We start from the raw sequence: 13,683 nt of genomic DNA, 5'->3' as shown, positions 1-13,683 counted from the left end.
ACGGCGAAGTTGTGTTTTGGAGAACATTGGAAAGTCGATGCAACACAATAATGGATTTGTGCACTTGCTAGCTTCAGGCAGCACTATACGAGCACGAGACGCTTGGAAACCCTGATAGCTGACAAGTGTATTGCATCGTAACTGCCAAATCTGCCGGATCGTCTGCGAAGTCCATCTCGTCTGTCCGTGGAAAGAACGTCTGGAGACACGGACGAAGCTCGACATGGTTGTTGCTGTTTCAAGACCCCGCCCCCACCCAAGCTTGTGTGGGTAAGCGTATGACGCAGCTCACAAACACCCAGCTGGCGCAGCACTTGCACTGACATACACAACATCCACCCCTCATACATCCAAAATGTCTCTCACGAACCTCGATCTCATAAACCAATGCGACGGCTTTCCGTATCCCGACGTCAACTCGGAAACATACATCGCGTCCATCAACACGTACTACCAATTGCGCGTCTCGGGCTACAACTATGCGCTGGGTTATATGCTCCCCTCCGTTGTCGAAGTTTTCCGCGGGGTGCCTGGATGGGAGATCGACGACGATGCTCGCGTCCTCCATCTCACAGCCGGATCCAACGTAGACGAGCGGTCGAAAGCGGTAGAAACGACACTATTGGCTATGCGGCAGACAGGTCACTTCAAAGTGTTGGACAAGTGGCGGAACGAGCTGTATGCTGTGTATGGGCTGGGGAAGGAGCTGTTGTTCAACGTGGAAAGAAGTGCTAGTTGCCTGTTCGGCGTGGTTACCTACGGTGTGCATCTTACGGCATTCACGAGGAAAGACGGGGAACTAAAGATCTGGACGCCGAGACGGGCGCGGACAAAGCAGACGTATGGAGGGATGCTTGATAACGCGGTTGCAGGCGGCATCGCATCAGGTGAGTCGCCGTTCGAGAGTCTTGTGAGGGAGTGTGGAGAGGAAGCTTCGCTCGACGAGGATTTTGTTCGGGCAAATGCGAAGGCGTGCGGCACAGTCACATACTGGTACATCCGAGACGAAAGGGCAGGAGGAGAGACGAACCTGATGCAGCCCGAGGTTCAATATGTCTACGATCTCGAGCTTCCCGAAGACACAATCCCGAAGCCAGGCGATGACGAGGTCGAAGAGTTTTACTTGTGGAGTGTGGAGGAAGTGCAAGAAGGGATGAAGAAAGGCGAATTCAAGCCGAACTGCGCGCTGGTTGTGCTCGACTTTCTGGTCCGCCACGGCATTCTGACAACGGAGAACGAGCGCGACTACATTGAGATTGTGAGTCGACTGCACAGGAAGCTAGAGTTCCCTACACTGTGAGAAGGAGAGGGAAAACTTGATATTCCCGCGCAAGAGAGGCAGGTGAATCTATCGAGTCCTTTAGGGGTATCCAGACGCCGTGCCGAAACTTTTAGACCAGATGATACCAATACCAACACAATGCTACCAAACGCCTATTCTATGATTGCTTCCCTTGGATCGTGGTGGAGGCGAAGACACTAGTACTATGAGTGCTTGATGAGCATGTAAATGTCGTCGATCTTGAGCCCGCTGAGCTTCCTGTGAGGGCCCTCCATGTACAATAGCAGCCCCCCGAAGCTGGCGAAATACTTTCTGTGTTGCCGTCAGCACCGGGTGCAACCAGAACTCCCACGCGAGCTTCACTCACATGATGTCGCCGTCACCACCCTCCATGCGGTAGTTCTTCCCATAGCACACGTAGTCGTACATGTCGGCCAGTGTTGTAACACCCTGCTTGCCGACGCTCCTCCACATGGAGTCGTTGTCGCCCTTGGCACTGCCGTCCAGCGCCAACGTCGTTGCTAGAACAAGGCTCAAGGTTTGGCCAGCTTCTACCGGGAAAAGTTCGTGGTTTATGTCGAGCGACATGGTGATTTGGCTGTCGGTCGAGGTGCCAAAGATGCGGGAGACGCGGTCGTATTTCTCATTGTTGATGGAGGTGACGGTGAATGTCTCTTCGAAGACCTGGGCGTCGGCCATGGTGGGAATGCGCGTGGGGTGGGCGCGTAGGTGAGTGTGCGGCGGGTGAGGGTGTTGCGACAGTTGGCTCGCGCAGGCAGAAAGTCGTCGGAGCGCGAAAAGCGACGCGTGTCTTGGCGGCGCCGCACTTCCGCACCCTCTCCGCATCGCCGCTACGCGCGCCGCCTGCCAGCCTCACCATCGCGCCTTCCACGACTGTGCTCTCACATTCGCAATACTCCCACACATGGCTCTGCAAATCCATGCGCCTCACCACATCACTCACCCAGTCACTCGCTCACTCACGTGAACAGTCAGTTGCCTAAGCGCGCAACTCCCTACCTTGGTACAACTGCTGCGCCCCAGCCTGCCCTCGCTCCTCTGTCCCTCTTCTCTTCCCACCTCCACTATCTCTCACCCATGAGCTACGATCGCTACTTGATGAATCTCTTCAGCCTGCACGACTTTGACTATCTCTCGCCCGATATGCCCGACTTTACTTCAAGTCGTGACTGTAGCCCTGTCGCTTCCGATGCACTCAACCAGCCCAAGTCCAAAGCTGCCGCGAGCCAGAGCAGCATGCTTCTCAAACTCCCCGATGACATCTTCAAGTGTGTCATGGACTATCTCGACCGCGACGCTGCCTGGAGCCTGAAGAGGCTTTGCAAAGGCATGGCAAGCAGCGTCACCGTCAATCAGCTCCTCTACAAATACCCCATACAACTCAACGATGTGCGCGACATCAGACTAGGCGACTGGAAGTACAGAGGCCTGGGTAATATACGGTGGATAAGCTTCCAGGAGAGCATCACGGATGAGAACCGCCGACACGTACACAAGTTGGCAATGTCACATTGGGCGAGTATAGACGACTTCAAGTGGATAGAAGAAAACCTACCAAGCCTGACGAGCTTAGACATCTCGGCCATCAAAGACTTCGTATGGACACCGGAAGAGACGTGGACGTGGAGCATGCTGGCTGCTGCTTGCCCCAAGCTGTTCGGCCGCCTCGAAGAGCTCGAGGTTGCCAATTGGGCTGACTACACTGCGCACTCTCGGATTGAGTACAGCTACTCATACAACGACTATCGCTTCAAGCAGGGCTTCCGCATGTCCAGAAGGCACAAGAGCGGTTCTGTCGCCAGCATCATCTTTCCAATCTGCAGCAAGCTGAAGACGCTCGCGATACGAGAGCGCTACTCAGGCTTCCAGTAAGTTTTGTCCACCATGAGTCCTCACCAACGTTCCTAGTACTGACATCCAGCCTAGCACATGGAACGAGTGGGAAGTCCACCAGCGCGTCTGCTGTCTTGTGGATGGTGTGCAGAAGCATTGCCCAGACAGCATGACGAAGCTGAGGATACACGATTACGCCCCCTACCGATCCCTTTTCTCTACCGATGCCACAGCCTGGTCGCGAATAAAAGACGTCGAAATCGGCTTATACTCATGGATGGAGGACCGTCGCGATCGCGATGTAATTGGTCCCATACCGTATCGAATAACTCAAGGGCATCACCATCGTGATGAGGAAGAGGCATTCGATGACAAGACCTTCGAAGACTGCGGACGCGATCACATGGAGCTGGGCAATCATGTTGTGCAGGGCGTAGGAGCTTCATTCGAGGACCTGCTGCAGAGCCTCCAAACCATCTCCAACAAGTATCCAAACATCAACATCAAGCCCATACACGGTCTTCAAAACATCGTCCTTCACCCATTTCATCTCATCAATGTAACGCAGCGCCGACATCACTTTGGCCAGACTACGCAGCAGAACAACGACCAAGCGATGAGTGACCCTAGCTCCAAGCCAGAGGTCCAGGAAGCGCTGCGGTGGATAGCTGAGAAGTGTAACTGGAAGCCCGTATTCACTTGGGAGACCCTCATGTCCGATGTCTTTCCAGCCAATCTCGAGCCCAACCGGACACTGCTTCCGAAACAAGATATTCTGTCTCGTATACAGACTATGGTATCCACCTTACGAAGCTTCGGTATCCCAATCCGTATTTCCATTGGCGAACGCACAAACATGTCTCCCGCGTCCGGTATTGACGGCAACCTATATTTCGGCGACTACAAAACCTTTGTTGGGGAAAACGCGGACAAGCGTGAACTGTTGCTTCCGACCCAAGCCGTCTTCAGTCTTACGCCCATCGCCGCCATGGTGGATGAACTCAGTATCCAATACCCCGCCGACGTTCCTGGTGTCTCTGGCTGGCTGCGTACAGCGAAGCGCCCTACACCCGCCGAGGTAGCCCTCATGAAACGCGAGATGATTGGCTGGAGGCGCTTCTGGGCTCGCTACGCTTCCCAGTTCAAGAATCTGAAGAAGTTGACCGTCAATGTACCCAACGACATCTACGAAGACTGGGGTAAAGGCGAGCTCGTTCGGTTACTAGCCGACGAACGGTGGCAGATGCTTGAGGTGGAGGACAAGCAAGATAACAGCATCTTCGGGAGTTACTTTCCATTCAGCAGTACTAGCTCATCGTCTGCTCTACGACACAATCTTTCGCGTCGGCGTACAAGAGCCAAGTTTGTTCAGCGGGTCTTCTTCAGGCTTGACACCGGACCGTTGGACCTCGAGTGTCTGCCTGCGGGATTGAGCGAGAAGCAGAGAGAAGAGAGGGAGATCACAGACGCCGAGATCGCAGACAAAGAGACCTTGCCACATCGCTTCTGGCATAAGAGCGATGACGCAGACGAGGAAAAGGGTGAGAAACGCAAGCGAGACCCTGCCGAGGACGGCGGTAGCAAAGAGGATATGGAGAAAAGACGAAAGGCCGATCACGAGACTTGCGCCCGTGCCATTCAGTACGTTCGGCTTCTAGCAGCTACAACAGAGTAGCAATTGTATTCGTAGTCTAGCATACAAAGTTCATAGTAACCATCCATGATGATACCAGAATGTCTCGCCGATTGAAAGCTCTGCTATCTTTCTTACAAAAAGACACTAACCTGAGATTGTAGTGTTTGCTCGTAGGTCCTTGGAGCTGAATCCTGACAAGAGAGTGATCTGCCCTCTCGGGATAACCCACTCTTTCTCTTGAACGTCCCAGTAGCTCAGGTCCCTTCTCAAGAGTTCAAAAGTCGCCTGTTTCGTCTCGCCTTTGTGGAGATGTAGTTTGTTGAAACCTCTCAATACCTTGACCGGTGTGCCTGGGGGCGTAGTGTCCTGGGGAAGTGATACGTAAAGTTGCGGTACAGCGGAACCTGCTCGGCCACCTGTATTAGTGACGTTGACTGTCACTACGGCTACGTTGGTCCACAAATCGACCATTCCTCCTGGTGCTATACCCATGGACTTGTTGACATATTGGTTCAACGAGCCGCCCATAAGTTGCACGTTCAGGCCCGGTGCCATGTCAAATTCGGTGTATGAAAGCCCGTAACCGAACTCGTAAAGGGGTTCTTTGCCAGAATTGGCGTCGAAGTACCGGTAATCAATCATCTGACCCTCTACAAAGTCTTCCGTCCATGCGCCAGGATCTGTTGTGTTCTCAGGCACCACTAGAATTGGGGGACCGGCATCTGACTCGTCCTTGGGGATGGAGTAGGGCAGCCGGCCGGAGGGCTCAACAGTACCCCAGAGGACGTCGGTGATGGAGTTTCCAATTTCTTCTCCGGGATAGTGTGCAGCCAAGATGGCCGTCACGTTCTCGTTGTCCGCCCATGGCATCAAGACTACGCCCGGACCATGTGTCACCACGATAGTGTTCGGGCATAGCGCTGCTGTGCTTTCAACAGCCTTGGTAGCATTCCACTGGAGGTTCAGATCCGGTCTATCGGCGCCTTCGGTAGCCCAGGCCTTCAAGAACAACAAACAGACTTGGGGTGTTGGATAGATGGTCGTGAACCGCCCCGCTGCAATCTCATTGTTGTCGAACAGCAGTTGCACTCGGCCACCAAGGGCGTTCACTTTGGTCCGAATGGCTTCGAGTGGGCTCACAAGATTTGTGTGTCGCACAGAGCCAGATCCGCCACCAATGTCAAAGGCGCCTATCTCGTAGCCCTCTGGAGCCGCTTCGCCACCTGCAGGCACGAATGTTGATCCAATGGTTGGATCTGGGAGGCCGTTCCCAAACAGAGCGAAGCTAGTCTGGTTTGTCAACGGCAGTGTCCCATTGACATTCTTCAACAACACTGTGCCGGCTGCGCCCAGCTCGCGAATGCCGCGCGCATGATCGGCGCGAACGTCTATAGCTGGGACCTCAGTGAACATTCCTGCCATTGAAGGTATCTGGACATGTCCAAGCTGGGTAACAAAGAGTACGGGCCCGGTCGCAGGATCGATCATCGGAAAGTCCTTGTCTTGATGAAGTCGGAAATAGGGCGTCATGACCCTTGTTGCCATGTCTTCGAGACGTTCTTCCGATACTTTGTTCGCCTGGACTGCCTCAAGGAGCTTGTCGCCAAAGTAGCATGGGAAACCGGCCGCAGTGACGTTTCCGGGCATTTCCATGTCTAGGCCTCCTTCCGCAAAGTCCACTGTGGAATGGGTCGCGCCAAAATCGGAGACAACGTATCCAGGAAAGGCTAGTTCGTCCTTGAGAATGGTGCTGAGAGTTTCCGAGCTGGCACAGGAGTATGTCTGGTTGAAGCGACTGTAGGCGCACATGACTGATGCTGTTCCAGCCCGGACGGCATTGGCGAATGGCCAGAGGTAGAGTTCATGGAGTGTCCGGTCGTCGATGTTTGCAGATATCGCTTCAATAACTGTTCCGTCATCCTTGGTACTGGGGTTGCGCTGGGTTTCTTGCTCGTTCCCAATGTAGTGCTTTGAGCTTGTCTGGACACCAGTTGCTTCGATACCAGTAACAGACTCATTCATGGCGACACCAGCAAGATATGGATCCGGGCCAAAGCCTTCCCAGCCGCGACCGCCTCGAGGGTGGCGGCCCATCGGTCCAGTACTAGGTCTGCGTCGATGTGAGTCTAGGATCTGAGAATGTAGAGCCGAGAGATTGACATACCCTAACAAAACGTGAACGCCTTTCATTCTGAACTCTTCTCCAAGTGCGAATCCTCGTTCATACATGAGACGTCTATCCCACGTCGCCGCCACCGTGATCCCAGACGCAAACACACTTACGCTGTCCGCTCGATTGACACCGTTCGGGCCATCGGACATGCATAGACCAGTATAATTGAGGCGTTCGACGGCTGCGAGTGTGCCCACACAAGGTAGAATCGGGCCGCTACCATAACTCCCGGTCACAAGGCCAACCTTCTCCGACATAGTGAGCTGAGACACAAAGCTCTTGGCTTTCTCTGATGCTTCATCCCAAGCTGTACATTTGCCACCGGTTAGCCAGTCATGTTGGATAGTCGGCTTAAAGCAGCTTACAAAGTGGGGTGATGAGAGGCAAATCAACAGCTGATACAAGCCTGATGGCTGTAATGAGACACACGACGCTTGGGGCGGTTGCGAAGTGCATGTTTGATGCTAGCCCTGAAATTATCGCAAGGCTGGAAAAGGCGCTCGATGAGTCTGAATATCACTAGAGATCCGTCGGTTCAGGCCGCCTTGTTGGCTTATATACCCATGGCTGCGAGTAGAGGCCGCGTACTTTCGCAGCTTTGGCCTTCATCCAGATGCGTTGGTGGCGGGGAGACTCGGTAGCCTTCGACCTAATAACATTGACCTAGCTCTCTAGGTATTCCAACTCCGATGCAAAGTACAGAACGACTCAGAAACCTGTGTAGTATTTCCCGTGGGGCGGTCCGATGCAAACAAGCCCCCAAGTGTTGACTCGTGTGCGCGTATATCGACCTATACGAAAATACGACGTATCGAGGATTCTCGCCTAGGCACTGCCAGGGGCGAGACGTTCTTGCTTTACGATGTCTTGCACACAAACCAGCCGTGCCGAAACATCGTCTTAAGCCTGATTGTAGCCTGTATGTAATTAGACTGTGCTACACGTCGATACTGCGATTGCGCAACTAGGGTTATGCAGAGGTTACGCCGGGCTGTGCTAAATACGTCGTATAGCTAAGAGGATGTCTAGCGGAACGCTGAAGTTGCTTCCGCCCAGTTAGGGCGCGCCTGACGCTCTAGCCATAACGTCGCAAATCTCTAATCATTCTCGCTGCTTCGTGCAGATAGTGTGGCCGAAATCTTGTCCAACTTTAAACGGCGATAGGATAACAAGAGTGTTAAGACAACCTAGAGAAACAGACGTTCTGTAGATTAAGAAACACCGCAAAGAGCGATGCGGTCCCGCTGCGGGAGCTAGACACTCTAATAGACACAATGCACTGTCTAGACGCTACAAACTTTACTAAGAAGTAAAACTAGAATAACATATTCTATTATAACTAATCTTATAATTAATTTATTTCTAGGTAAACTAATAGTTCTATAGTATAAGCTAGTCTAAAAAGAGTAAAATCTATTACTAGTATATAAGAACACGTATTTCTAAAAGAGTTATAACTAATTAATATAAATAGATTAACTAGTATATTATTTAAAGTTTCTTTTTCTTATTAAATAAAATCTTCTTTATTTTATTAGTAAACTTATAATTTAATAGTATAATCTAGTTTAAAATATATAAAGTTTATTACTAGTATATAAAATAGTATATTTCTATAAGTTTATATTTAGAAGTATAAATATTAAGTAAAGTAAGAATTAGATTATTAGTACTACTATTACTAGTATATTAGTTAAAGCTTTTTAATATAGAGTTATAAAGTAACTATTATATAAGTTTATATATTAATATCTACTTATACTATAGTAGAGAGAATTGTAATAAAATTATATATTCTTAATAGCTTATTACTAACTAAGATATAGAAAATAAAGTAATAAAATACTAAAATCTTAACTTACTTTTATTAGTAAACTAATAACTTTAAAGTATAACTTTATATAAAAGTAGTAAAATATATTACTTTTTATTAGTAAACTAATTATTCTATAGTAAGCTAGTTTAAAAAAAGTAAGGTTTTTTACTAGTATATAAAAAGATATATTTTTAAAAGAGTTAAAATTCTATATTTAAAAGTATAAGTATTAAGTAATCTCTCTAGGCCTAAGAGATAAGGCCTATAGTATACTATTTCTAAGATTATATAATTACGTAATTACGTAATAACGCATTACTATATTAGACTCTAAATTTAAACTTAAAAAATCTCTAACGTAAGCCTAGATTTATAACTTATAACTTTATAATACTTATATCTATACTACTAATATAATAATTACTACGCGTATAATTATAATATACTAACTACTTTATATTTATAATATAATACTAATAGCTATTTAAATTATTAACTAGTATTAAAGCGCGCTTTACGCAACTACTAATACTAAAAAGTAACCTAGTAAGTCTAACGCTAGTATAAAGCCTCTAAGACAACCTAAAATACTTATATAATTACTAGTAACCTATATTTTATATATAATTATCTTTAAGTCTAGCTATATTAGCTACTATATTATATAACCTTTATAGCCTAATACTACGCTTTCTATATATCTAGTGTCTTCTAAATTATCTAAAGTACTTTCTACTTTTAAGCTATAAATTTATTACCTACTATATAATTAATAAACGCCTACTTATTAGGTATTACTAGCGCTCTATCTAGGCCTATAGCTAGTTTATTATCTAGTACCTAGAGGTAGTTAAACTATTTAATAGTAATTATATAAATAGTAGAAGTAAAGCTCTTTATATAGGTAAGAATAAATACACTTAAAAGGTATATACTTACTATATATCTTAGAGTATTAATCTAGGCTATAATATTAATATTATTATAGTTAAAATTCTTACTCTAGTAGTATATAAGCTATATATTAGTAGCTAAAGTCTTTAGAGTAGCTATTATAAAGTAGCTAGTAGAGACTATAAAGTTAATTAAGCTACTTTTATAAGTAGTAAGTACCTATAGTAGAAAAGCTTCTATTACTCTAGGCGCTTAGGTATTTCTAATAATATAAATTTCTACTATAAGTATAGAAGAGAAGTTAATCTAGACTAAGTATTATTTATTAAGAAAGAAGTAGAGTATATTAAAGAATAGAGATAGAAGTATTAAAAAGTTAGAAAAGAATATTTATAGTAAAGAAAAGTATCTAAGTGCGTAGCTTTTTATATAAAAATTTACATAAAATAGCTATTCTCTAAACTATAGTATTAACTTTTATAAAAATATTTACCTTTATTCTAACTATAGTTATTTATCTACTTTTATAGCTAATAAAGAGGCTTCTAGTTAATATTATACTACTTTCTAAATTCTAGCTCTTCTACTAATAAAAGCTACTTATTATTACTATTAGCTTTTATCTAGCTCTAAAAGCTTATCTAGATATATATTTCTAGAATTTTAATATTTTTATAGCTTTATAGCTTACCTATTACTACTTCTAAGTTCTCTAAGTTCTCTAGAAAAGCTTCTATTACTATTACTTTTTATAAGTATATTACTATTATTATTAAGATACTATATTTATAGTAAATATTATAAAGAGAGTTTTATTAATACCTACTACTATATTATAGTAAATATAAGGTGTTTAGAAAATACACTTATATTAAGATTACTATATAGAGTTACTAGACTGCGTTTTGTTACCTTACTCTATATTAATATTCTACTATAATAAGTATTAAGTAAACTAAGGCTAAAGTTCTTAGTACTACTACTTTTAGTATAGTTAAAGCTTTTAAAATTTAGAGTAGTAAGATAACTATTTTATTAATACTAATATTTACCTATACTATAGTAAAAAAGATTATAATATTATTATATATTCTTAATAGCTTATAACTAACTAAGCTATAGATTATAAAGTAATAAAATACTTAAATCTTAGCTTATAAAATTCTTATTCTTATTCTTATTCTTATTCTTATTTTTATCTTTATTTTTATTCTATAGCTTATAGTAAATTAGAGATCTAAAAACTTATTAAAAATATAAATAGTAGCTTAAATCTAATACTAAAGCTATACTAGTATACTAAATAATTTCTTAACTACGTTACTAATAGCTTTTTTATAAGTTCTTCTAGCGTTAGTAAGTCTATCTAAAGCTAATCTTATTACTAGTTATATTATCTTACTTACTAAAGCTTAATTAAGCTTTTTATTATTAATTAATTACTTTTCTTTTAAATATATAACTATTACTACCTCTATAAGTTTTCTTAAAGTTATTATTCTAGAAGCTATTATAAAAGCTACTATAAACTACTTTATTTTAGCTATACTAGAAACTATTATAAGCGCTTTATAGTACTACTTTACTAGTATAGAGCTATATACTAGGCCTATTAATATTCTTCTTATTTTTATTTTTATTATTTCTATTACTTCTATTATTTTTATTATTTTTATTATTTTTATTATATATATAACTAGTATAAAGCCTTCTATTATTATTTTTTTTAACTTTACTTTCTAGAAGCTTATTAGTAAAATATATAAGCTCTTTATTAAGTATAACATTAATACTTTACTTATAGTAAGATAGTAATACTACTCTTTTATAAGATTTACTAGTACTAAGCTTATTATCTACGCTATCTTTTACTATAACTTTATATACGTAGTAAAGCTTATAGTAATACTATTACTATCTATATTATTAATATATAAAGTTAGTATACGTTTTATTTATAGTTTATATAGTAGAGATCTCTTCTCTAGCTATTAGAGAGGCTATATATTAGTAATATAAGGTTTTAGCTAGAATACTTTATAAAAGTTCTAAAATATAGAATAAAAAGAATATAGTGTTTATAGCTTATCTTCTATAGAAAGATACTATTTATTAAATAGTAGCTATAATAAACTACTTTAAGTTCTATTAAGACCTAGAGCAATAGTTATTACTTTATAGTTATTAGAGAATAAATACTATAAAAAATATTATAGTACTTCTATTACTACTATATTATTAGTTTATAAAAGCTATATAAACTTAGAAGTTATATAAATAAGTATATAGTCTTAGTTAGAAGCCTTAGTACTAATAGTAATATATACTAAATAGATTAAAATCTTAAAATCTTAAAATCTTCTAGCTATTCTAGAATAACAGCTAGGCGTCTTTTAATATCTTTTTATTAAACAGAGTCTATAAAATTAGACACAAAGTACTAAAAATATATTACTAGTATTTAATAAGATATACTTTTAAAAATTTATATTTAAAAGTATAGATATTAAGTAGATTAAAACTTAGATATTTAATATAACTATTTCTAATATAGTAGTTAAAGCTTTTAAAATTTAAAGTAGTAGAATAAATATTTACTAAGTACTAATATCTACTTCTATTATAGTAAGTAAGTATTAATTATAAAATTATAAGTTTTATAGCTTATAGTTAACTAAGCTATAAGTTATAAAGTAATTATTTACTAGTATCTTAGCTTATAAAATTATAAATATCTAATATATCTTTTCTTTTCTCTACTTCTATTTCTATTTCTACTTTTTTTTCTTAGCTTATATTTAATATAGAGTTAAAAAACTTATATAAAGTATAAATAGTAGCTTAAGTTTATTTCTTAGGCTATACTAACTAAGTAAGCTTTAAACTATATTACTACTACTTTAAAGTTTCTTTAGATTTAGTTAGTTTACTTTAAGTAAATTAAATTTTACATATTAATATCTTTTATACCTTAGATTAATAAAGTTTATAATTAAAAATTATTTACTTTTCTCTCTAATATATATATATTAGTACTTATAGAATCTTTTTATAGGATTATTATTTTAGAAGCTATTATAAGAATTAGTATTATTATTCTATTCTAGCTATTCTTAAGGTTATTAAAATTATATTATACTACTACTTTAGTTTTATATTATACTATACTTTATATTTTACTTTATACCTTACTTTTTTAGCTTAAATTTCTACTACTAAAAGCTTTCTTCTATTTCTACTATTATCTACTTTAAAAAGCAAAATTTATACTTTAATCTATTAATAAGTAATATTTTTATATTTTTATTGCTATATAGCTTTATAGCTATCTTATTTTTATATTTAAGTATACTTTTAAGTTTTAAGATATAATTTTTATTTTTATTATTTGTATAAGTATTTAATAAATTTACTTAATTTATTATAAATATTACTAGAAGAGTTTTTCTTTACTTACTACTATATAATAGTTAATATAAAGTATTTAAAATATATACTTCTATAAAGATTACTATATAAAGTTACTAAACTACGTTTTCTTACTTAACTTTATATTAATATTCTACTATAATAGTACGTAAGTAAATAGTTTTATTATACTTACTAGAAAATAGCTTAGTATAGTAAATATAATAAGTTTTACTTAGGTACTACTATTAGTCTATATTTATAAGTAATTCTTAGACTTACTACTAATTATATAAGTATCTTAGTATATATTATATAAAATTAGATTTTTCTAATAAACTATATAATAAAGTATAGTTACTATATCTACTATAAAGGTAAAGTAAATAACTTAAAATCTAAAGTAATTCTAAATAGAATTAGCTACTCTACTTTCTAGCTACGCTAGTAGATAGTACTTAGATTTTTTTTAAGATATAAGGCTTACGTAGGTTTTAGAGCTTATACTAGTCTACTCTTTAACTTACTTATATAAGTACGCTACTTCTATCTAAAGTTTTCTACTTCTATTTAGTATTTAGACTTACTTATATAAGCGCTTTTATATTATAATATTATAT

At 40.0% G+C, this 13,683-nt stretch overlaps 4 protein-coding genes across 4 annotated transcripts; 2 read left to right on the top strand and 2 right to left on the bottom strand.

The window, feature by feature from the left end:
- Positions 1-355: 355 nt before the first annotated feature.
- J4E87_007839 (uncharacterized protein) lies at positions 356-1,300 on the top strand (the record flags this gene model as incomplete). The annotated part of the gene is made up of 1 exon (XM_049379432.1): positions 356-1,300. The coding sequence occupies one exon, from the start codon at positions 356-358 to the stop codon at positions 1,298-1,300; it is 945 nt and encodes a 314-aa protein (XP_049230660.1).
- A 185-nt stretch (positions 1,301-1,485) lies between these two features.
- Positions 1,486-1,981, bottom strand: J4E87_007838 (uncharacterized protein; the record flags this gene model as incomplete). The annotated part of the gene is made up of 2 exons (XM_049379431.1): positions 1,486-1,594; positions 1,650-1,981. The coding sequence occupies 2 exons, from the start codon at positions 1,979-1,981 to the stop codon at positions 1,486-1,488; spliced, it is 441 nt and encodes a 146-aa protein (XP_049230659.1).
- A 399-nt stretch (positions 1,982-2,380) lies between these two features.
- On the top strand, positions 2,381-4,811 carry J4E87_007837 (uncharacterized protein; the record flags this gene model as incomplete). Its single annotated transcript, XM_049379430.1, has 2 exons — positions 2,381-3,171; positions 3,230-4,811. 2 exons carry the CDS (start codon positions 2,381-2,383, stop codon positions 4,809-4,811), a joined length of 2,373 nt encoding a protein of 790 aa, XP_049230658.1.
- A 105-nt stretch (positions 4,812-4,916) lies between these two features.
- Positions 4,917-7,094, bottom strand: J4E87_007836 (uncharacterized protein; the record flags this gene model as incomplete). The annotated part of the gene is made up of 1 exon (XM_049379429.1): positions 4,917-7,094. One exon carries the CDS (start codon positions 7,092-7,094, stop codon positions 4,917-4,919), a length of 2,178 nt encoding a protein of 725 aa, XP_049230657.1.
- Between the last annotated feature and the right edge of the window lie 6,589 nt (positions 7,095-13,683).

This window comes from Alternaria ethzedia (assembly GCF_023757985.1).
Source record: "Alternaria ethzedia strain BMP 0044 chromosome Unknown scaffold_23, whole genome shotgun sequence".
In the NCBI taxonomy this organism is placed as follows: domain Eukaryota; kingdom Fungi; phylum Ascomycota; class Dothideomycetes; order Pleosporales; family Pleosporaceae; genus Alternaria; species Alternaria ethzedia.
This window is presented reverse-complemented; position numbering and strand designations above follow the sequence as displayed.